This window comes from Amblyomma mixtum, chromosome 1 (genome assembly GCF_055824585.1).
Source record: "Amblyomma mixtum isolate Tamu chromosome 1, ASM5582458v1, whole genome shotgun sequence".
Taxonomy (NCBI): domain Eukaryota; kingdom Metazoa; phylum Arthropoda; class Arachnida; order Ixodida; family Ixodidae; genus Amblyomma; species Amblyomma mixtum.
The window spans coordinates 274,568,701-274,592,763 of NC_143012.1; the positions used below are offsets into that span (position 1 = coordinate 274,568,701).

A 24,063-nucleotide genomic window follows, 5' to 3' on the forward strand; every position below is an offset into this window, starting at 1 on the left:
CTCCACTACGGCGTCTTTCATTGCCTTAGTCGCTTTGGGACGTTAAACCCCATAAACCAAACGTAATAATAACATGCGGTGCGTATGTAAAGGAATGAAAATGGTTCGAGAAAAGTAATCGCCAACAACCAGTTTTACACACGCGGCTTGTTCATTTGCAATACACAATAAGTACGCAGCAAACTAAACCTCACCAAGCTCCTAAGCTTTTGGGCACACTTTTGTGTTATGCTCCGCGAGAGTTCTTGAAAGCGGCGAGTTTCAAGAGGTTTTTCATATTCGCACTATTAATACCTGGCCGGAGAACAAGCGAAGTGAAACGGCTGCTGTGCGCTACCTTACACCTGCTTATTCAGAGGCATATGCGGAGTCATAGGCGGGGTTGAGCTGATATGTGTGATAGTGGTTATTTCCTGTGTAATAATTACAGCTGCATGGCTAAGTCAACAAATTTCTGCAAGGCATCATAGCATTCGAGAGTCTCATTTGCGCGTTCGTGAACCTGTTCGAAAACCACTACTGTGAGAGGGAAGAAAGGCGTCATACTCGTAACTGTTAAACTAGTTTAAGGAAAACTTACGCCAGACGTCCTTACATCGTCACGATCTGCTGCGAAACACCGCAGTAAAAACTTCATGCTGCAGTGAAAACACTTTTCGAATGTTAGGCGTGAGTAAGTAAAGATACGCTGGCGTTTTTTATGCTCGGTATTACGCACTAGAACTTTCGCTTCATGAAGGCCGAATAGCGTTTTTACGCGCTGCTCAGCTCTACTCTGGGTTGTACCTTGATTTATTACGACATGGTTTAACACGGCAGCACCGCACAGTTTCATGACGCGATTTCTTAAAATGCAGCCAGTCACAGCCAAAACTTCGTTGCGAGAGCCGCAATGAAGCTTATATGCTTTTTTACAAAAAAAAACAACAACAACATACATTTGGTTATGTGCTTGTAAAGTACGAGTTGCAGTGGTTGCTCTCCATGCAATAAAGAAAAAAGAGTAAAACAGAAATCAAAGCAGTTGACAATCAAAGTTGACGAGGCAATGTGTAATGCACTCGACCAGAAGTTTCGTTTTTCAATTGCCCGCTTGCCCGTAGCTGCTTTTCTTCCTCAAAAGTTAATATCTCAAAGCACAGCTGCTATTGCAAAGAACACGTTTCTTCTTTATTTCGCTCTAGCTAATAGGAATTGCCGGAACTCTTGAAAAAGGACTTGCATATGAGAAAATCCTTCACAAAGGTTTTTTGGAACGCCATTGGTTCTAGATGATCAATTGAGGATGAAAGACTCGTGTTTGCAGAAATGCGGCACTATAATACGACCATGACTTTAGGAAAAAGAAAAGCTGCTTTAAGATAACAAGAACAAAGTGGTGCATGCGTGAAGTTCGCATCGGTTTTTTGATTCAACTCTGTTTGTCTAGGATCTACCATACGCACAATCACGGCTTTGCGTATGCGTCATGAACCGATACCTCTGAAGAGCAATACAATCTGCATCGTCTTTCGAGTTACGAGACTCCGCACAAGCTTAAGCTGCAATGCTTAGTAAAAAGCAATTTTCGGGGTTCATTTGATTTGGTGATGAATGCCGAAATATTTGGCTTTGAACATCACTCTGGCCACAGTCAAGCCACACCGTACTTCGAGCTATTTCTACCTCTCCCGTTTAAGTGAAAATAAAGAAGTGAACAAACAAACAAACAAACAAACAAACAAACAAACAAACAAACAAACAAACAAACAAACAAACAAACAAACAAACAAACAAACAAACAAACAAACAAACAAACAAACAAACAAACAAACAAACGAACAAAAAGAAATCAAGTTAAGAAAACTGAATAAAAGTGCAAGCCACCTAAAGACTGAACGAAGACGCAAACGTGCAGCAAGAAGCGACCGTACACCGCAAGTGTATATAGGGAGTAACAAAAACGTACAAGCGCACTCGGTTTTGGGTAGAGCACAAAGAAAGCAGGTGAATGAAATGAAAATCAATGACACCCAGCGCAGCAGGACCCTTTTATTAGGAAATATAACGAAACAGGACGCTGTTCCTGGCTCGCACGTGAAATAAAAATGAATGAATGAATGAATGAATGAAAGCAAAGCAGAAGACTCGCGTGAAGACGACCGTGCTCGAATTCCGTTCCCTGGTCATAGCGCGGTAACGCGTTCCTGCTTTCCGGCCGAAACTGTTGCGCTGCCGACGGGGAAGTAAACGGCAAGCCTGCCATCGTTAAAACAGCCTTTCCGTATTCGTCAGGCCTGTCCCGCTTTCCCTTTATTCCCTAGTGCTCTGGTCAGGAGGGATGTATCCAGGAACAAAAGGGACCAATCCGCTGGTAACGCGCCGTAGAGGCGTTGGCGAGCAGCGTGCGAGTGGCCATGCGGCAGCCACCGTGTCGAGGATTTTTACCGTTTCCTCTGTACAGCTCGAAGCTTGAAACAGGTGTGCGTGTGTATGACCGTTGCTTCTGCAAGCTCGGGCGAGCGCACAAGCTAACACCTCGGGTGCCAGTTTCTGTCAACATGTGCTTTCGCACACTCCATGTGCCGCGAGTACATGATCCAGCTTGTTGTTCCCAGCCGTTCTGTTGATCCCCCCCTCCGCCAAGATCACATTCCCGTACGCAACGGCGACACGTAGGCGGCGTTTCACGATGGCTCAGGAATTTTAGTTATATCGACGACGTGGCGTAAGCTTTAAAACTCTCACCTCACTCCCCTCCTTTAAACGGTCTCTACCCCTCGGGATTCGACGCTTGCCTGACCGTACAAGTAAAAATAACTGTATGGTGCCGGCGAGCTAAATTGCAAGCCCCCACGGGACAGGCCTACGCGTCTGGCTCGACAACACGACACGAAAAGGCGCAACTTTCTCCCTTCCTCTCTTGCTTCACCTTACTCATTCCCCTCCCTCCTTTTCACCAGCGCTGTTGTTGGACGCGTAAAAAGGGGGCGTGACCTGTCGCGCTCACACCACCCCTGTATTTATTCATGGCGGACGAGGAGGGTCGTTAGCGTGAACCCCCAGCATGCACCACGCTCGAGTCTAATACCTCACGTCCCTCGCGCGAACTTTCCATCCTCGCTAAGCAACCTGAAAAGAAGCGCCGGCAAATGCGCTTGGCGGCGGATCTGTTGCTTCGCTGAAGTAAACATGCCAATCGAGGGAAGTTATGCTTCCTTCGACTCCTGCCTGCCCAGTCTGGTACAGCCCTTAACGCTGGCATTGTTGTGCTTGTCTTCCTGCATTTTTTAGGCACTTATAGTGGTCATTCGCAGCATTGTGTGTTTTTGTTTGTCTGTCTGTTTGTGTGCTTGCTTGTTTGTCTGAAGGTTGCTGTGTGGCAGGCTGTCCACCTCCCATATATATATATATATATATATATATATATATATATATATATATATATATATATATATATATATATATATATATATATATATATATATATATATATACACACACAGACACATGCAGCGTGGACATTGCCCACAACTCGGTGGGCAGGTGGACAGCCTCATATATATATATAAATTAAATTTTTAACTACAACAGTTAAGCTATTAGTTGCAGTTAGAGACTTGTAGCCGATTGTTAGTAATAGCCATATCAGCTTTTAGAATTTCGAAAACGGAATCACCCTCGGTGCTTTGGGCCGACAAAATTTTGCTTTTTTAAGTAGATGTAGTTTCAACTCTTTATGGGCACTGCAAAGGCTGCTTTGCTTGCATGCTTTTCGGAAGCGCATGTATTTTGTCACGATATATATGAGGTATAATGGTACGCCTTCCTACCCTCTTTTAGGCGCCGTTTTCGTGGCGGCTATTCTGACCTTTTCTTCGCTCTTAGTTTTCTGTCATTATCAAGACTAAGCAAAAACACTCGCGGTATTCCATCTGTCATACTTCAGCAAAAACATAAAAATAAAGAAGGGAAGAAAAGAAACGAAGCTCTTGCGAACTTTCCACACCACGCTATTTCAACCACGTTGCCATTTGGACGGACGCATGATTTTCATTTCGTGTGGTGAAATTCGGTCCGGTTCTCCTAATCTATTTCTGCTGTTAGAGCTAACCCCACTGCTCCGTACTGAACGCGCATCTCCCTCTCGCCAATGTACTCTGTTGTCACCTGTCCCTACCTCTTAGCTTCAGACCCGTGGCCGAGTACATAATATCACCCGCCGCGGTAGCTCAGAGGTTACAGCTCTCGGCTGCTGGCCCGAAAGACGCGGGTTCGATCCCGGCCGCGGCGGCTGAATTTCGATGGAGGCGAAATTCTACAGGCCCGTGCACTGTGTGATGTCAGTGCACGTAAAAGAACCCTAGGTGGTCGAAATTTCCGGAGCCCTTCACTACGGCGTCGCTTATAGTCTGAGTCGCTTTGGGACGTTAAACCCCAAAAAATCAATTCAAACATAATATCGATTGTGCATGGATAACGAGCTCAGAACGCTCCGTATGCCCGAAGCTTTTGTCGCGTGGTTAAATTTCTCCTTGCCCTCGCATTATGACAACGCTGGAACTCGGTGCTGCACGACAGTTCGTCCTGTGCCGGCTATTGTCCTACTTCAGCGTTTCCTCAACTGTTGCACACAGGCGTTACACTGTCTACATCAGGGCTGCGTTCTTCACGTATGCAGGTAGGAAGTACGTAGGTAGGAATTGCGTAACCACGTTTCTGACTACGCCTGGTCTTTCAGAAAAAAATAGAACTGCTGCAAGCGTGCAATTCAGAAAGCTCTCCTGTTTGGACTCTCAGGCAAGTGCCTCTTTTCAGCATAACAACACGCACAGTGTCAGATAAAGTTAATTTTAAGGTTCCATAGCACATTTTGACAGCAGTGAAACTTCCTGTACGGCGTGAACAAATCATCGCGTCTCGGTTCGGAGGAGAAAGCAGCGGCACCTTAGCGCGTCGCGTGCCATGCGGTTCGGTGCGTGACGTGCTGTGCGGAGTGTGTACAGAGTAGTGGCCCCCTTGCGCTCGCGTGTGTCCCGTACCTGGGGCAGATGTCGCATCCCTGCTGCATGAAAGCGCCCAGGGAGAACCAGAGACTGTTGTAGAGCGAGAAGTCGTTGGAAACCGAGGGCCCCACGAAGGTCTCCTCGTAGCGCCACTCGCGCGGCGAGAAGCGGCTCACGAGGAAGAGCACCACGGAGACGCCCACGTAGGCGAATATGATGCACATCCAGATCTCGCGAGACAGCGGGTTCATGAAGGAGAACACGCCGGGCTTCTTTTTCATAGGCTTCTTGATCATGATGCTGATGCCGAGTGACATGAACGGTTTCGTGAAGTCGATGACGCGCTCCCGAGCCGACGTGATGGTCAGGGGCGCGATGGCCATGTTGGCCTCCTGGAAGAAAAGCAGATCAACGGAAGGGAGTTGGTCCCGTGGGTTTCGCGTTACTTGCGGAGAGCAAGAATATATAGATCGGATACTGCGCTCCTAAGTGCACACGAACAGACAACGGGGTTACGTCACGTAAAGAAAGGTGCGTTGGCTGAGGCGCACGCAGATGCGGCGGCACCTGGTGAACAGAAATGCAAGCCAATGGCGTGGAATCAATAGCGTACCTGACCATCGTTAAGCCATTAATGATCTCATAGAGCTGTGCCAAGCATGAAAAAAAAAAGTCGGCAGGGAGCAATAACCTTAAAACCTAGTCATAAAAAGTAAAAAGGAGAGAGTAATTTCGCGTATCAATCCCCGAAGAACCACAAAACCGCGATCACTGTCGACACGTGTACAAAGATGATCATTTCGCAAATTGAGGTGGTGTTTTGAAATATTTTTCTTTTGGGGCATCATTAGTAAAAAAAAAACAAGGTCGATGTTTTGAAAGCTCCTCTCTGTCAATAGTGTGAAGTCCTTTATTATATTCATTAATAGAAACCCAAGCAATCAGCGTACTGAATTGAGCTTACCTTTGTGCTTATTCCCTTTTAATCTCTAAAGGCAATTAATCATACTGGAACAGCCGTTCCTTCCATACGTTAGACATCCTTTTACTGAGCTTGTATGCTCACATGTGCCTCATGCTATATAACGTGCACCCCCCGTCAAAAGTATACAGTCCAAGGGGTTTGCTTGTGAGGCCTGCAGTCAGCCTCGTTATGCATCCTCAGCGACCATAATCTCTCGAAAGAGGAATGGCTATGCGTCCTTAATTTTCCCAAGCTTTGGGCTGTTGGACGTGCTAGGGGCCCCCGCTAAAAAGCTTAGACGCAAACCCCTTGGGCTGTATACTTTTGACGGAGGCTGTACGTGATGCTTGCGGAAGTGCAAGAACTAGCATTTATGATCTGCTGAGTAAAATAGCGATTGACGAGAATATATTGCCCGTCAAATTACTTGAGATATACTAAAATTCAGTGGTAGACATTTCGTCAAGAACTTGAGTTTCTATAACACGCTGAGGTATTTCACGTTTTAAGTTACGAAAGCAAGCGTTTTTGCTTCTTCTACACACACCGACATGAACTCGCACGATATAGTAGATCGACCTTTTATAAGCTTGTTTCTCGTGAGAGTAAGGTACATTATCCACTCCCGTTGTTGCGAATAAGTTATTACATGTTGTGAATAAGTTAGCGCAAAAAACGGACGAGGGACGGAAGAGAGGACACATAAGACATTCACGAGCGCACGTGAACGCCTCATGTGTCGTCTGTTTTGTCCCTCGTCCGTTTTTGCGCTGACTTCTCCCCAACATGCATCACCAACTAGCCCTGCAGCTTGCTCTTCTGACGTTACCACATGCAGTTGTAAGCATTGGTAGAGAGAACGCACAGCAGTCAAGTCGCAACAGGACATCTGGGCTAAGCGAATATAAGGCAGCAAAACAGACCGCTTCGAGAAGGCTGCATTAACGCCATTGTGCAAAGAACACCGGGCCCGAAACCCGAAACGTAAGCATCTCACTTCAGGATATGTTTCTGTACACTAGCGCGACGGATCAATACCACGGAGAACAGCTCGAAAGCCGGCTCGACAAATGCTGCAGTTTATGCCTCTTTGTATAGGGAACGACCTCGGTTCGTGCGTGTCGCTAGTGTGCGAGGCTTTCTTGCAGCTGGTAGCGGCGTGTCGCTGATTGCGCTATGCTTGGCAGCAGCAGGCAGTAGCGAGCAAGTCAGCCATTCGTCTGGGGAGCCATCATAAGAGTCGCAGCTAGCAGCCGTTCCTAGTTTTAAAGATAGCTCTTTCTCTGGTATAAGTCAAAGGATGGACGAATACTGGCAATAAAGCCGGGACTCACTCGTATAAGTGTAGGGAAACCGCTATGCTTTCATCCTTCGCAGCCACATTCTTCGACACGGCCCTCTAACACATCTGTCGCGAACTATATAAACACTCGAATGTATTCCCAGCGAATGCCCTTTCTCGATTTATTGATCCACTCACGCGCTTGAGGAGAACGAGCAATGAATGAAAGAAAGAGGAAAGCAAGGATCGCTGGTAAGCGGAGAATGTCGTCGTCGTTGTAATTTCAATGTCGGACGAAGGAGCAAGGCGACCCGCTTTGCCGGCCGTCGCCACAGGCGTCGTATCGCTTGAAACGAGAGCTGCCGCGAGTGTTCACCATATGTTCCCTTCAATCCCCACACGCAATTTGCGCAAACAAGGCTTTCCTGATTCGGGGCGTAATTTTTTGCCCCGTCGCGTTCAGCACACCCCGTTCCTTTCATTATTTTTTTTTGTGCGCTCTTCATCTCATCCGATTCGCTTTCACTATTCTCTTTACTTTCTCTCTTTCTCAGCTTGTGTGACGCGCGCGGCCTTGCAAGCTTGTTCTGCTCCATTATGCTAATTACTCTTGAGCATGCAGGCGCCGTACGCGCCGAGGCAGAAATAAATTTAATTAGCGGCACCAGTCAAAACTTTCATAAAGAAGAGAGAAAGCTGAGGGGAAGCTGGGTGCCAGCGAAATTATTCTGGGTAGGGGCCATCGGCGAACGCAAAAGCGGACCCTTGGGTTTGCGCGGCTGCCGAAATTGGAATTTCCCGGCTACCACGCATTCGTGTGAATCCCGTGACAAAGTGCGTTTCCTTTTCGTTCCTCTCGTGTCCCACTTTAAACACGCCGCTGCATGCTGGGTATCGTTTTTTGTGGTCCGGTGGCGGAGGAGATTATACGGGAAGAGCGATTTTCAGGCGAACGGGGAAGCTGCAACGAAGATGGCACGCCACTGACGTTGCTCTCGGTGGGCAGAAAAGGAGACCAAAGCTGGGGCTGAAAACGCCGCTTCGACGCGCTAAATTTAGCAAGCGGAGTTGGATAGGTGCGCGCATTGAGCTCTCTCAACCAAATGGACTTGAAAATTCACCTATCTCTTAGTTTCATTCAAAAGTGTCCTCCAAATTCAAGCGTTCTTAATTTTGATGCCCACTCCAACTTAGCTTCAGCCCAGCACATACTTGCGCGTGCTTCTCGGGCGTTCTGGTCTCTTACGGCGTGTACAATATGGAGACATACGCATAACCTGTTCCTGCTGTTGTGCTCCATTTTTGCAAGCATCCGCCATTACTCATCATGCAAATGCAGTTGCGTTTACGATTTCCTCAGGCGATCATAACTTATCTTGTTAGAAGACACGCGTATCCTTGCTAGTCTCATAAAAGGGACAGGTTAAATGCAGAGCCTCTTACAGCGTACTTCACGTCATGGTGGACACGAAAGACCTGACCCAGTTAGCAGACTAAGATTTCGAAACAACGGTTCCCGCACGATTTTCAGCTGCTAGGAGTCCGAGGGTGGATCGGTCCAGTAACCTTCTTTTAGACTCTGCACGCATTAGGAACGCCTCTCATACATCACTGAAATCGCACAAGCGCTGCTATCCTATGCTTTCGCTGGTGACATTCACCCGCCAAGTCGCAGAGCATGCGACTAGCTAAGGAGCGAGGCAGGCAGGAGTCACAAGCGAGGTTCCTGCATGCGTAGGACGCCGGAAGCACTCGTGTAAGTAAGCAGCGCAAAATTCAAGAGCATCCGTTCCTTGATGGGCTGCAGACCGGACGTACAGTAGTGGCCATCTTTTCCTGACACGATGGATGCGAAAACCAAAGATCAGTGGTTCCGTGGAGGCACGAGCCACCAGCGTCGATCTTGGAAGACGCTTTTCTGCACGCGAATTCCGGTGTTTACTCCTTTATGTATTAATGCTTTGTGGTTGGTCGCCGCTCCGTTACTTCAGATTAGGTTATCCATGACTGTACGCCAGATACTGAGGGGGGCCTAGTATTCTCGTTCTTTTAGAGCATGCTGCAGTGCTTCACATTTTAGTTGTTTCGGAACCATGCTGTTGCTCGCAGTAATGAACATCCCACTGGGAGAGTGCTCGCGGAGAATTAAATGAGCGAGTCTTTTAAAGCCCAGGGTGCATGTCGCTTGAGTACTTCCTAACTCTGTAGCAACGTTACCGTGGTTTCTTTGACGTTAAGTTCCATAATTCTGAGGCATGTGGGCTTTTGACAACGCTAGGGGAGAGTGGGACAAAATGTGGCATTGGGCAAAACGCGCCATTTCGCAACTTAACGCCACATAATTTTATACCTGAAATAAAAAAAAAACTGGATATATAACTGAAATCATTACACACGTGTGCGCTGCGACATAATAGAGACCTTTAGAATAGGGTGACCCTGTCAGTTAGAGGAGCTGCAGCGAGGGGCGTTGTTGTCCTGCGCCTGCTCACTGGCGCCCTGCTGTTCCCAATGCTCCTAACTAATAGGGTCGCACTATTCTAAATGTCTCTAAATTAAGACTCACTACTTAGGTTTTTCTCAAGTGGGGAAAAAGATTCTGAAGTGAGCTTTTGGGAACGAGGAAATAGTAAAAAAAAAAGGAGCGAATTTCTGCAGGGCACGTTTTTCGGTACTCTGCAGGGCAATTGAAAAAGCATACTAGATTAATCCTTCGTCCTCATTCATGAAAAGTTCAAGAAATGTTGGCCTTCCCGTTCTTACGGAAAAAAAGTATGTTAGCAGCAGGCTACATGGGGGGCACAGCTCGAAATCGCAGCGTTCTTCAGGGTATAGAGCGAAGGGGATGGCTTTACTGTTCGCTCTTAAATCTTTTATTTGCTTTTCTCCCTCTCTAGGTTGGTTGAACGTATGGTGAAAAGAAAAAAAAAACTGTGACGGTCAAAAGGGGCGAATAATACATTCAGAAACTCAGGACTTAAGCAGAGCCGGTGCCGCCAAGCATTTTTGTGTCCCTTAAGAAGCCCTTCATAAAAGAAAAACATGAAGGAATGTGAAGGACACGAACTGTACGAAGTTAGTTGGAACCTGACCACCGCATTCTTTCCAGCTAGCAAGAACGGCTACTTGGGAAACTTATGTAGGGAACAACCTTTATTCGGTCTGGCCTACAACCCTGTCTAAACTCGCATGGTCACGTACTGCGAGTTGGGAAATATCGTGCCTCCATTCGATAGGGAAGAAACGCAAGAGCGACACCTCTCACACTAAAACAGCAAAAGTTGAGACGAGTAAAATAAACCAAAACCGACCACGAAGACAAGCTACAGGCGCTATTTTGTCGCTGTTTTGTCACCTGACCAGCTTCATAGTTCGTGGTTGTACGAGCAAACTTTTCTTGTAGAAAAAAATTGAAAATTGATTTTTGAGGAAAAGAAATGGCGCTGTAACTATCTCACATCTCGTTGGACACCCGAGCCGCGCCGTAAGGAAAGTGATAAAGGAGGGAGTGAAAGAAGAAAGGAAGAGACCACCGCAACGGCAACCCTTTCTTCCTCTATTCTTTCACTCCCTCCTTTATTCATTCCCTTACGTCGCGGTTCGGGTGCCCACGGAGATGTGTGACGCAATTACTGCGCCGTTTCTTTTCCTAAAAAAACCAATTTTCATTTTTTATTTCGACAGGATTAGATTGAAAAATATTTTATTCTGTCGAAAAGAGCTTGGTAATCGGAGGGCCATGTTAGGTGGCCGCTAGTCTACGACTGTTGGCGGCCTGGTTGGACCATTCGACGGTCCGGACTTGTGTCTTCGGGTCTGAGCTGGCCAGCACAGCCTCCCGCCGCTCGAGAGAAGGGATCTATACTAATTCCACCGTAGGCGGTTCTTCCTTACAATCCCATAAGATGGGGTCCTAAGTGGCGCGTTCACCACAGCTGAAACATTTGGTTTCGTGTGGCGGTGTTCACATGACTGACAGTTGCGCTGGTTTCGTTAAGGAGCGCGTTTGAAGCCGCCTCCACGTAGTTTCTAGCGCATTGGTAAGCCTTTTAGCCGGAGCGGGATAAACTCGCCTGCCCAAGGTGTGATGGTGTGTCATGTCATGAAGAGAGGTCATGCCGTCTCTCGTAAACCCCGGATGAATGGGCAACCTCTCTGCCCGGTTGACGAAACCTCGGGCTTTATTGTGAGGTGCCTCGTTCCCTGGATTGTCCGAGTGGGACGGCACCCAAAATCAGTTCGATCTATCTGGGAGGTTGGGATGCTTTTTTTTAAGAATGCTAAGGGCGATGGGTGCTATTCGGCCCCTCGAAAGTGCGAACGGCGAATTTTGAGTCGCTTAAAATGATACTAGCGTGGTAGTAGCTATAGCTAAAGCTATTGCCGCCTCCTCCGCGATCTCCGAGGAGCTTGTTTTGATAGTCGCGGCTGCGAGCAGTCCGTCGGGCCCATCCACCGCCACCAATGCGTAGGCCTTGTTGTGTTGGGACTCCGCAGCATCTACGTACACCACTCCCGAGCGCTATCCATACTTTTCATGCAGAGCGCGTGCTCTGATCCGAAGCCGGCACTCGTGGTGCACGGGATGCATGTTCTTGGAGGACTGGTTTTATGAGTAGGTTCTTCCTAATATGTTTCCGTAGCTGAGTTTTCGCGTCTGCTTTCGGAGGTGCGTTGCCCATTCCTTCTACAGGGAAAGCTTGCTTGTACAACTACGGGCTTTGAAGCGGGTAAGGGGACAAAACAGTGCCGTTTTGCGTCTGGATGCAGTACTTATCAAATAAACAGGCTCACAAAAATCAGGCTGGTGCTTACGGAGAGAACTTAGGGGGCATTCATTGCGAGACTAAGTAATTGGCTTCTTCTGGAAGGCCGTCTCATCTACCCCCCACACTGTCTCAATTTTCCCCACGGGTGGGGGAAAATGCGATACTTTGGAAATTTGAATATCATAAAAATTTATTCGTTCCGCTTGAGGGACCCGTTTCATATTCACTGAACGCGTTGTCAAGACTGCAGGAAGTATTCCTGTAGTACTTTTTGTTGATATTTGTAAAAAATAAAAACAAGGCGATATTTTGGGAATCTGTGCCGCATTTTGCCCGGCTCTCCCCTAAGTTCACCACAAGCGAATACACCTTGAAAGAAACCCTGACACGGAATCCTGCAACCTAGCTGAGAAGTTCCCGTCGGTACAGTCCACCCGTCTAGTATTATAACTGGTCGAGCTCAAAAGAGGTTTCATGTCTTTTTTTTTACGTACTATCTACTGCTTTTGAATCTTTAATTTTGTACGGTTTCGTCATAGAACCCCGCAGAATTAAACATCTCTCTGTGGTTGTTACTGACAAGTCAGAAAGTTATCTCGGGTGAAGTTCGTTACTGTGCGAAGCAAGCCTAGAGGTACAGTATCAGCCAAAAGTTCCAAGGCCACAGTGTTTGCTTTTGACCAGCATAGTCGGGCAGTTGAGATACCCTCGAAGCTTAATATATCTGCAGAGAATAGAAGAAGGATCGTTCTACTATCTGAGAACCTTGATAGCTTTATCAAAATCTTAAGTGCCAGGATATACCGATGAAGAGCGGACCATGTGGCCTGGGAACTTTTGACCAACCCGGTACTTGTATAGAAACCCGCACTGCAGCGCGACGAACTGGAAAGCACTAGCTCACCTGGCGAATGAGCTCGCCGACCATTCCGTTCCACCCGGCTTGCGTGTTGGCGTCCTGGCCGCCGTACTTGGAGTCGTTGACAAGCTTGAGCGTGTAGTTGAACTTTAGGTTGTCGGCAATCAGGTCGGCGAGGTCCTTGCAGTAGCCCTCGAACACGTCGTTCCCGGTGAGCACCTGGCCAGGCTCGGGCTTCTTGTACATCAGATAGGGCTCTTCCTGGCAAACCATGGGGCATACCTCAGGGACGGCCTCCTGCCGCAGTTGCTATACACACACGCTAAACGAAAAGCACTGAGGGCGAGCTAGCCTCGATTCCGATGCCCAGCGTGCGGCTATGCAAGGCTCTTTATTGTCAAAAAGAATTCCGCCTTTTGAGGTGGTCATTAAAACGGCGCAGAGTACAATACCAGAGAGAGTATAGAAACGGCTCAACGGGCGCTGAAGCGAACATCTCAAGATGCGACTTAAGTGGTCAAGGAGCATCGTAGACGGTACACGGACTACAGCGGGATCCATCTGGTCACACTACGATTACTGCTTACCCAGATGCCTTTGACGTATTCTAAGGAAATATAATATTGTGTCACCTCTCCGTTTCTTTCGCCACGAAGGCACCGTAGTAATCGCCTTATTGGGTGTCCTTACCAGCGAAAATAACTGCCCGTTGTCACCTGTTTGTGTGCTTTGCTGTCCGGTTTTTCGCGCCTTAATAACATTCTCCTTTCAGCTGTAATGCCACCCCCAAAAAGGCAGTAACAAGTATGATGAAATGCACAAACGTTTTCCTTCTTTTGCACACATGGAAGCGTTATCTTAACAGTGATAAATTCGTAGCTACGCGCACAGATACGCCGAAAGTTATGACAATGGTTGACTGAAGTAACGAAAAAAATGTCGGTCTGTCGAACGACCGCTGGGAATCAAAGGTTGCGGCAGCGCTGCATGCTCGCTACTGAAACTCGAAAAAGAGACAGTGCTGCTGCACCTTGACCTGCAGCAGTCCGGGTTCGGGCAGACCCTGGCGCGCATGCAGCTAAAGTTGTAGACAATTGAGGTTGCCGTTTCAAACAAAACCTAGAACTGCGCCTACAGCACGCATGGAAGTCATGTTGTAAGTAGGTGACGCATACTAACGCATTAGCTCACGCACACACATTGACACGCACGCATGCTCAAACACAAACATATACTAGTGAGGGTAATGATTTAATAATAATATTAACTGATTTTTTAGGAAAGGAAATGGCGCATCTGCCTCAAATCTCGGCGGAGAGCTGAATCACGCCATGAATGCTTTTCTTCACGAACGTGATTGAAGCCATTCAGTGAGAAGGCACTATTTTGCCGTCATGCTGGTGACAGCAGGCGTCAAATCAGGAGCAACCAAAACTCCTCCCCAGAAGCTGCAGAGGAAGCCGCCATTGCACTTGCTATCACCCGCACGGAAGCCCGGTACATTTTAAGTGATTCTAAAACTGCGATTCTAAATTTTGCTCGAGGCCGAGTCCATGTCCCTGCTTTTGGCATACTAGACTCGCCCGATGCACCCCCGCCCCGCCAAGTGGAGCTGATATGGGTGCCCGCGCACTCCGGGAATCCCGGAAACAAGGCAGCCAACCTTTTAGCCCGAGGTTCTTTAAACCGGGCTCAGGTACCCTCGGATCGGGGATTCACGAAGGAGCGCATGCACTCATTCAGCGAGCTGACTCAGGCCTACAGAGCCTCACGCCAGCTCTACCCCCCGCCCCACCCCTCCCTAGATAACAAACACGCAACGCTCTGGCGCAGACTACAGACACACTCTCCTCCCTCACCCCTTACCCTAGCCCACTATCATCCCTCCTTCCCCACTTCGGCATGCGCCCTATGCCCAGAACCTTTCGCCTCTTCCCTCCACATCCTTTCCCTCTGCCCGGCGGACCCTCCCCCGCGGAACCTAGAGAACCTCAAGACCTGGGAGGACTGGGAGACCCTGCTGCGCTCGGAGGACCCGGCCGTGGAGACCATCGCAACCGGCCGGGCTGCCAGTGTTATGGACCTTAGGAACATAAACACTTGAGTGCAGTGGGGTCGTGCGGGGACCCTGGGGCGTGCCCCGAATTCCTTGTGCAATAAAGTTTTTTTTCTCTCCTCTCTCTCTCTCTTCGTCTTTCTCTGGACAGCCCTGGCCTCGGTACGCACTGCCCTCGTTATGATGCTGTAGTCCTAAATTAAAATTTCCTTATGCAGCGAAGGGACGCCCTGAGATACTCACAACCATAAAGGACGAAAGATGGTGACAAACCGGCGAGCTAGACTCTATTCAGTTGTCGGAAACGAGCAAATGAATAAACTTATTATCTAGTTCTCGTTGAGAACGAACCATACTTAGACACCTGCTGAGGGAAATCTGATCCCCACGCAGTACAGCGCCCATTTCAAGTGAAGAGGGAGACAGCAGCTTCACTGGACCTTTTCTTTTCGGAAAGCTAAAACATTACTGCTGTAGCTTGCGGAAGAGACTAAACTTTGTCCCCTTCAGGACAAAGGCCTCTCCCATATCCCTGCAATTAAACCTTTCCTGTACCAGCTGTGGCCATATTATGCCGGCAAACTTCCTTAGCTCATCCGCCCACCTGACCCTGACGCCCTCCGCAGCGCTCGCCCCCTGTTGAAATCCACTCCTTTACCTTCAGGGGCCATCGGCTATCCTGCCTTCGCTTTACATGCACTGCACATGCCCATTTCATCATAATTTTTTGCCTTCTTGGTCGCAGCGGCTTTGGGAGCTGCGGAAATCACAGTTCGGACTTGAGTTTGTTCCCTAAACCACTCTGCCCTCTTCCTGCCTCTTAACGTTACGCCTATCATTCTCCTTTCGACAGCTCTATGCGCTGTCCTCAGTTTAAGTTCAAACCTTTTGGCTTCTGTCCACGTTTCTGCCCCATAGGTGAGTACCGGTAAGATACAGCTGTTGTATACTTTTCTCTTGAGCGATATTGTCTCCAGAATGAAGGCGCCTGAACCTTTAGCCCTGTTTTGACAGGCCTACCTGCTCCATGCTTCAACTCTGGTTCATGCCTCAAGTACGTACAGCCGGCCAAATCTTTAGCTTGCGTGAGCGACGGCCGCTTTTTCTGCGCTCGTGCGTTTTGTGACGAAGCAAACTTAGGGAAAGCTCAATATTAAGCATGGGTTTAGTGAGCCTCGGCTTAAATATGATATATGAGCAAGTTTGCGCCGTCATAAGCTGCAGGAGCGCGGATAACGCGGCCGTCGCGCACGCCAGCTAAAGATTTGGCCGGCTGTACTATCGCGCTCCGTATGAACGACGTCGTGCGAGCGCGTGGCCGAGCGCTCTTCAAGATTGTACAGTGGCGCCGATCGTGCCGTGTTTCCAAGTTATCTGGAGAAAGCGCAGCTCTTCTTCCAAGCGCGCATCACCTCCACATGCTTGCTTTCACCTTCACCCTCACTTAGCCTCGTTGTGATATCGGTTTAGAAAATGATAACGGCAGCCGTCGATTGACGCCCAAACTTCGTGCTCGGGCCCGTCTCGATTCACACAGTCAACGGTATATGGTATGCTTATTTGCGTTTCATCATTTTACTGAATCGGGAATGCTGGACTGAACCGCCGCAGTCTATGTGCGTGAAAGTGGCTCCTTGAAGTGACCAGAATAAAGACCAATACGTTCGTCAGCTCGCAGCATGTCCCGATTGCCCAGTACTACTGAAATCATGCCTAAAACATTCGCATAGCCCTTCCTGCACGAATGAAGCGCTCATTCCGCGATAAGTCTCGCATGCCATGCCTGGTCGGTTTCAAAAATGCTGTATCATCTTACGGTTTCTTCAGCGAAAACAAAATGAACGAGAAAAAAATGACAGCAATGCCCTTCTGATAAACGAGGCCGAGAGGTTCCAGCGCGCTTACTGGAACAGCCAAACTCTCTCCCGATAACTCGAGAACACGTCATGATCGGCGCCACTGTACAACTTTGCAGAGCGCCTGGCCACGCGCACGTGCGGTGTAGCTCATAGTGAGCGCGATAGCACACAGTCGATGACACTAGTCTAGAGCGGTCCGGTATGCGCTTCGAACTGCGGCTGCGGCGCCGGGCGGCAGTCACGTGCGTGGACACTGCGGCATTTGCAGCCGACCGAGATACAGGCCTACGCGATTTGCGGTTCACGAGCATCGGCTTTTTTCACTGAAAGAGCACCGAGCCGCGAACGGGTGACGGTGCTGCCAGACTGCTCGTGGTGCTCCGCGAACACGATAGCACCGGGAACCGCGACCCGGAAATGACGTAGGCGTGTATCCTGGTGGGATGCGAATGCCGCAGCATCCAAGCTCGTGAAGCTTTTGACCAAGAGACCTCGAGCCCGGTAACTGCCTCTAGGCGTCGCACGCGCAGTTAGAGCCACCCGTCGGCTACTACAGATAGCATGATCGACTGTGCACTTAGTCGCCGCCAGTTACGACGATCATCTTTCGCGGCTGCCTGCGTGGAAGGTTGCTACCTGGAGCGGACTTGCACATGTGTTTCCTGCGACGGATTCTGGGGAAATGATAACGGACTTCACCAGCTTTCTATGCTCAGTAGATATCAAGCCTTCTCGTGGGCACGGCGAGGTCACCAGAATGAAGCCACCTGAACCTTTTGTCCTGTTTTTGCAGGTTAGTAAACATAAAAATTGTTTTAAAAGTGATGATAGGTTCATCACTGTTTCGCCGTGCCACGCAGTGTGTGTCGATGTTATGCTGGAGTGTATTTCATTGTTGTTGATGCTTGCCAGGGATGTTGAGCTAAACAAACAAACAAACAAAAAAACTGTCGAGCAAATGTTCAGTGAACTCATCAAAGGGAAGAACGCGCTAATAGAAGATATCAGACAAGTTAAAAAAAAAATCAGAGTTCCCTTCCCAAACAACTGAAAACAGTTAATGAAAACATGCTAGAAATAAAGAAAAAATTGGTACGGTTTAACGTAGTTAAACCGAGTAGCCGTGCGGAAGCGTGTGTTTAGCCTGACTGGCTCATGGTTTTACTTCACTTGGTCGTTGGCACGTGTCGCGACGATATTAGACTCAGGTTAAGCTCTGATCGAGGTTAAGCTGATTTGATCTGTTCGCGCCGGTGTGCAATGCACAGCACGAGGGGGCGCTGTTTAACGCGAGACAGGCTCGGCTGGAGAGATATCCTTTTTTTAATTTTTTCTTTATTGCCTGTTTCGACAGTTTACCATAGAGCACAAAGAAATTGAAAGAAAAAAGTAGCGATAGCCTAGAAGCTTATATATATATATGATAAAAGCCAACAGCCACAGAAACCAAGGGGCACAGGGGATTTTTAATTTATTTATTTATTTTGTGGTGTTGATCAATTTATATTACTGAATATGTAATCGCTTAAAGCTAATTGATTAGAAAAGCAGAAGAAAAAACAACCACATGCCGCCGGTGGGGTCCGATCCCACGACCTCCGAATTACGCGTCCGGTGCTCTCTCTCTCTCTCTCTCTCTCTCTCTCTCTCTCTATATATATATATATATATATATATATATATATATATATATACATACTTGGGTGTGTATAACCATTTAGAATAAATACTATGAAAGAAAAAAAAAAACGGCGACGGCAGCGTAGTGCTCTCGCGCAACGGGCTTCGACGCTGGTCTCTTCGCGGCACCATGGGTTCGACTCCCAGACGGGGATATTTTTCGCTTCTTTTTCAACTTAACGTGGCACCGCTGTTGCTAAACAACGGCACATGATCCAAAGATAAGATTCTTGGCCGGTTTTGGTGAGCTTATGAGCGCTGTCGCACTAGGACATGCCCAAAAATGGAGAACGACTAGAATTAGTGGTGCAAGCCATGGGGGCCACTACCCGCTCACAACAACAGTAGTGAAGTTTGATGATCGAAGTCACCGAAATAATTTCTCGTATTCGGAATACCCTTAACATTTAGCGAAACCACCGATGATGTCAAGGAGAAAGTGTTGTCTGATGTCCTCTACGAAAGCCTCTGTGTTAAGTTTAACTCAGTAGAGCGCATATACAGACTTGTAAACAAGCTCATGGGCAAGCTGCGTCTAGTGACCATTAGCGTTTTTGACTACAAAGGAAAGGTGAATTTATCTGATAATTGCCATAAACTAATCGGTACTGAAATTCCGTTGTCTAATGATTATTTTCAGGCAACTTTACAAAAGTGCTTACGACTGCGGCAAAGTTTGACGCATGAAAAGGACAAGGGTGCAAAAGTTCGGTTTGAGCATGACAGGGTTTTAAATGACAAAGAATCATTTGTCTGGGATGACGAGTACAAGAGCGGGCGCTTGCATGAGACAGTAAAGCAACATGCCAGTGCGGGACGGAGGAAGAAAGGAACTTTACGTTGATAAACGTCCATACACGCAGACTCCTGAGTAAAAGCGCTGAGCTCGAACACATCAGCCAGACGATCTCGCAGTTACAGAGACGTGGTTGCGCCCTGAAATTGCTTTCAGCGAGATAATACCGCCAACGCGCAGGATGATTCGGAAAGATCGTGTGTAAAGAGGAAGACGCTTAGCAGACGGAGCAACAGAACCGATGCGCGGCGCGAGGCGAGAAGACGACGATCGGCAGCTGAAGCAGCAGAACCGACGCGCGGCAAAAGCATCAACTGTTCCGGGACCGGACCTGCCCTTGCCCGCTCTAACCGGCCTTAACAACCAGTCATCTCTTGCCAATAAAGGCCGCTACACGTGATTCACGTCGTGGTGGCGCCGAGCTTATTCTTAAAGAAGGAATCGAATCGGTTTCTATGAAAGATTGTTCAAACACACGCAGCATTTGTTCCTGCGTCACTGCAGAAGTTTATAGGCACCAAGCGGCCCTGTCATGTTTCTTCGATAGTTGTAAGGTCATCGTTTATGTAATGCATCTTGCAATGCCTATGTAACCATTGCAGGTGATTTCAATTTGCTGAATGTCCTTCGGGAGTCGCATAATATAGGCGCATTTGATGCTAAACATTGAGGACATGCTGGACTTTGCCTTTAATGGTGATCTCACACATATTGTTAAACATGCGACAATGATCACAACAACTACGGAATGAATATGGTATGTGGTTTTTATAAGCAGTAAAATAGCCTAGTATGACGTGTCCGTTAATGAAGGGCTTTCTTATCATAAGCTTCTTTTAGTTTTCTTAGAGCAGCTCAGGCCACCAAAAAATGTAAAAAGATGAACGATCTGTTTTTAAAATTTACCAAAATCTGATAATGTTAGCATCTTAGAACACTATTGCGGTGGGTAAGCACCAATCCTCGAGCAAAGTTGTCCGTTGTTTCTTCCGTTCTCCACCTAGCGCGAGCGCTCCGTCCCATGGCAGTGCCCTCTCTTCCTCGTCTTCCACGAAGGAAAAATTTATGCTTACGCACTGATTCGAATGTAGTTAACAGTCTCTGTATTTTTTATTTGGAGATGTCCTTGGCCTCATTTGATGGCAGGATGACGTCAGCACATTCTGGACGAAGTTTAAACACATTGTCAATTATTGCGTGCATAAGTTTGTTACACAACTAAATAAAACAGTCAGAATACGGAATCCGTGGATAAATCGTGAAATTATCAAATTAAGCATACGATAAAGCGAATAAAATAGCAAGATAACGAGAGAAAAAATAATGAAAATGATATTTCGCTCCTTTCTTTAATGCTCTTTTACTTTGAAAGTGCGCACAGTCGTCGGATGTGCCAGATGTTACATTGTGTGAACGACTTTTACCTTCCCTCCTGCTTAATATAGGCACAAAGTCTCCCGATCCTGATTCTATTCCTAATGAGTTTCTGAGGTGGTACGCGGAATGGGTCACTAAATATTTATTGGTCATATTTAAGTCATCTCTAGAGCAAAACTCCGTACCAACTGATTGGATGCAGGCTAGGAATGTACCAGTAAAGAAATCTGGAAGCAAGCACCTTCCTGATAATTGCAGACCTATTTCTATCATTTGCACCTATTACAAGATACTTGAGCACGTTCTGGCAAAGTTGTTATAAGAGTACTTTGACGTCATAAACCAGCTAAGTTCCCAATCAATGTAATCATTGACTAATGTTGTCTATTGTTACCCAACTTGTAGAAACCCTGCACGAAAGAAATATAGTCTATTGTCGAGTAACCTTTACGAATGCCAGCCTGCTCCATTGGTTTTCTGAAGTTTAAGATTGATCTAATTCTATTCGCGATTATTTTAAGTAAACTCCTTGAAAACAACGGGGGCCGCTAAACAACGGGAACGATTAAGCAACAAAATAAATAAATAGAATAAATCACCAGACCTGGGCCAACAACGCACCCTCTCACTTGAACAGGATTTGGCCATCCTGGTGTAGTACTTGGCCACCACCTCATATATGAATGCACCAAATAACACATGGAATACGCAGAAGCAAAAACTGCTACAGCATGATTCATGCAGCATGCACCGTTTTTACCAAAAGTAACCGAGGAGCTTCGCGACCGAGCGGAGCTGCTGCGGTGCCCTGCTCCTCGCCTGCGAGTTTAAACTGGCTTACGCTACCCTGCTCCCCCGCTCTCCTTCCTGAGATTACAAGAAGTAAGCGGGTAGCATATTCGGCGAGCGATTTCCTGCCTTCTGAGCGTTGTCGTACTGAGCAAGGGCGCACTCTTACGTTAGCCAGTTTACCCTCTCATCCCCGGGAGCAGCAGCCAACGTCGGAGATCACTGCGCTGCGATGTGGCTGCTCGGTTACTTTTGGCAAAGGCGGCACCTATATACACACAACTGCTATCGGAGTTGCAGAGCAGCAACGCATGTTCACGACAATATAGGCTGGCTAATCAGGAAGCGGCAGAGTGTGAAATCGAGTGCATCAGGCAGGACGTCCCGAACAGTTCCCTGTCAGAACTGTCTGCCGCCCTATCCGTTAGCTAATACGTCGGTTCCGCTCATTGTGAGCAGGTGGTCGACGGCCGGCATTACTATGGAGTGTTCATGGACTCGCCAGAGGTCTGTAAAGCCCTTCCAGGCCAACTGACTTCGAGCAAAACAGCCCCAACTCTTAAGTGTGGCGTCTCCATGCTCTCAGCAAGAGATTTATCGGGGCGAAACAAGCATGCCAGAAAAGAAAGCGCCCTTTCGACAAGCACTGAAATTTATCGTATTTCTGCAGTTGAAACCGTCTGATCAGGTACTCCACTACGTGCCAGAAGAGACGCAGGTACACAGCCAGTGAAATAACGCAGAACTGCGACGACCAAGGCAAAATAACACCGTTGAAACTGTCTCTGGCGGCCTCAGATCTCAAGAGAGCTACCGTACTTGCCTTCTAGGCTGTATCCGCCTAGGATATTTCCGACACGGCAGTTACAGACTGAGGGCCTGTGTATGTTTTTTCTCATCCACCGTTTTTCCACGGGGAACTCACATTGCTCGGATGATTCTTAAACGGGTGCTTACAAACCCGCATGAAACCGAGGGCACATTGAGAATCTGCTTTTTTACAGCCGCTCTATCCGAGTTTAACTTATGCCTTCTACTCGAAAGAGCGGCGACAATATGCCTCCACAACTGCGCCATGCCAGTCTGATTTTTACATATGCGGCTGCCAAGGAAAATAAAACTTAGGATTTGAATCCCAGAAGGTCCCCAGAAGGTTCCCAGAAGCTTCCAGGCCTCAGAAGGTTCCTAAGTTCTGGCTGGCCACCAGAATATGACATCCTGGGACTCTGGCTACCGTTAACAAGACAGGGGCGGCGTTACGCTGAACTGACCTGTCCCATTCCGACACTTTTTTTTCTCCATCTACAGCAGTCCAGTAAGGGCAACGAGGTAAAAAAAACTAACGACACCAACACCGAGTTCTTTTAATCACGCAAGTCCTGCGTGAAACGTAACCACATTACACGTCAAATTTCGTTTTGTATTTTCTGTTCATATAGTGCTCTAACGCCCCTTACTATACACTGATTATTACGGTATTGCCACTATTAATTCGTTTTTTATGCTTTAAGTTGCTAAATGTGGTCTTTTTTGGTTGAGCACGAAAGCTGAAAAGCGAACGAAAATGAAAAAGTTCGAGCCTGTTGGTGTTTTTTACGCGCAAGCGAGGGGCTGCCCAGGGGGCGCCGCATCATCACACATTTCCTGACATGCTGCCCGACGTCTCTGACGCGATGTCAAAGGCTCTGTGCGGAGACAATCAACGGAACCAGCGCAGCGGAAGGACATGAGAAGCGCCGCTGTCCCACACTCTCGCTGTCGGAACGGACAAGGGGAGCCCAAGACTCGATGGAGGGACGGACAACTTGGAATAACAAAGGAAAGCTGATGTACGACCTTCCTTGTCTGTATTTGACGCCGCCAGCTGTCAGCTACTGACGACGAGGTCACATTATCCTTTCTTTAGATTCAGGGCCGAGTGTTTCATGGCGTCTGTAGCTTGAGCACCGCGCGAGCTTCGGCATCGTGCTGCTAAAACGGGACATCTTCGTCAAGACGAGGCTCTTCAACTATGTCACTGCGTCGACTTGTCCTTTCGACATCCATTTCATCGCATTTTGCCGCTAGTGCTCCCTGGATGCCTTCTGCCGTTCTTAAGCAGTGTTCGACTGGCCAAATACCACGCAAGCGTCCAACTCTGCCATCACAGTCCCTGTCTTTATTTATTTTTTTTTTGCTGGAAAGGAGGGCGACGGAGAGCTTGGTTGTAGTTTGTTGTAGTTTTCAGACCAGGGGTCCACCTAGTTATTTTGTAGGAAATAAATATATTGTATTTCATAGAAAGCATGAGGTCTAGAAGGAGCGTCTGAGGGACTGTCGCTTGTACATTTATTAGAGAATGAAGGGTTTCGTTCACTGACGTTTCACGAGGGCTAGTACGCTGTAAAGCCTACAGCCCCTACAGGGACGGAGGGCTTGCACCACTAGGTGATTTAAATCCTACAGCGGGACGTGATTTGACAAGTATAGGCTATCTCGGCTTTTTATTCCGCCAACCGCTGTAAGTTGAGGCAGTACTTCAGCGTTAGGGGAATTTTTCCAGGACTAACGACAACAGGTCAGTACCTGCTAGTGGCGGATTGCTACTGATGGGCGCTTACGTTCGTACTGTCTGCTTAGGTTGCACCTTGTGAGGACAAAAAACGCC

The 24,063-nt window shown here is 47.8% G+C and overlaps 1 protein-coding gene across 2 annotated transcripts in view; it reads right to left on the reverse strand.

Moving 5' to 3' along the window:
* The window catches only part of LOC149371750 (glutamate receptor 1-like), a 230,972-nt gene that overhangs the window by 32,593 nt on the left and 174,316 nt on the right, over positions 1-24,063 (reverse strand). For both annotated transcript variants that reach the window (XM_089566035.1, XM_089566036.1), the window contains exons 10-11: positions 12,905-13,120; positions 5,022-5,377 (exon numbers count right to left, since the gene is read on the reverse strand). In XM_089566035.1, coding sequence (XP_089422161.1) covers positions 5,022-5,377; positions 12,905-13,120 — 572 coding nt within the window. The remainder of the gene's footprint in view (positions 1-5,021; positions 5,378-12,904; positions 13,121-24,063) is intronic.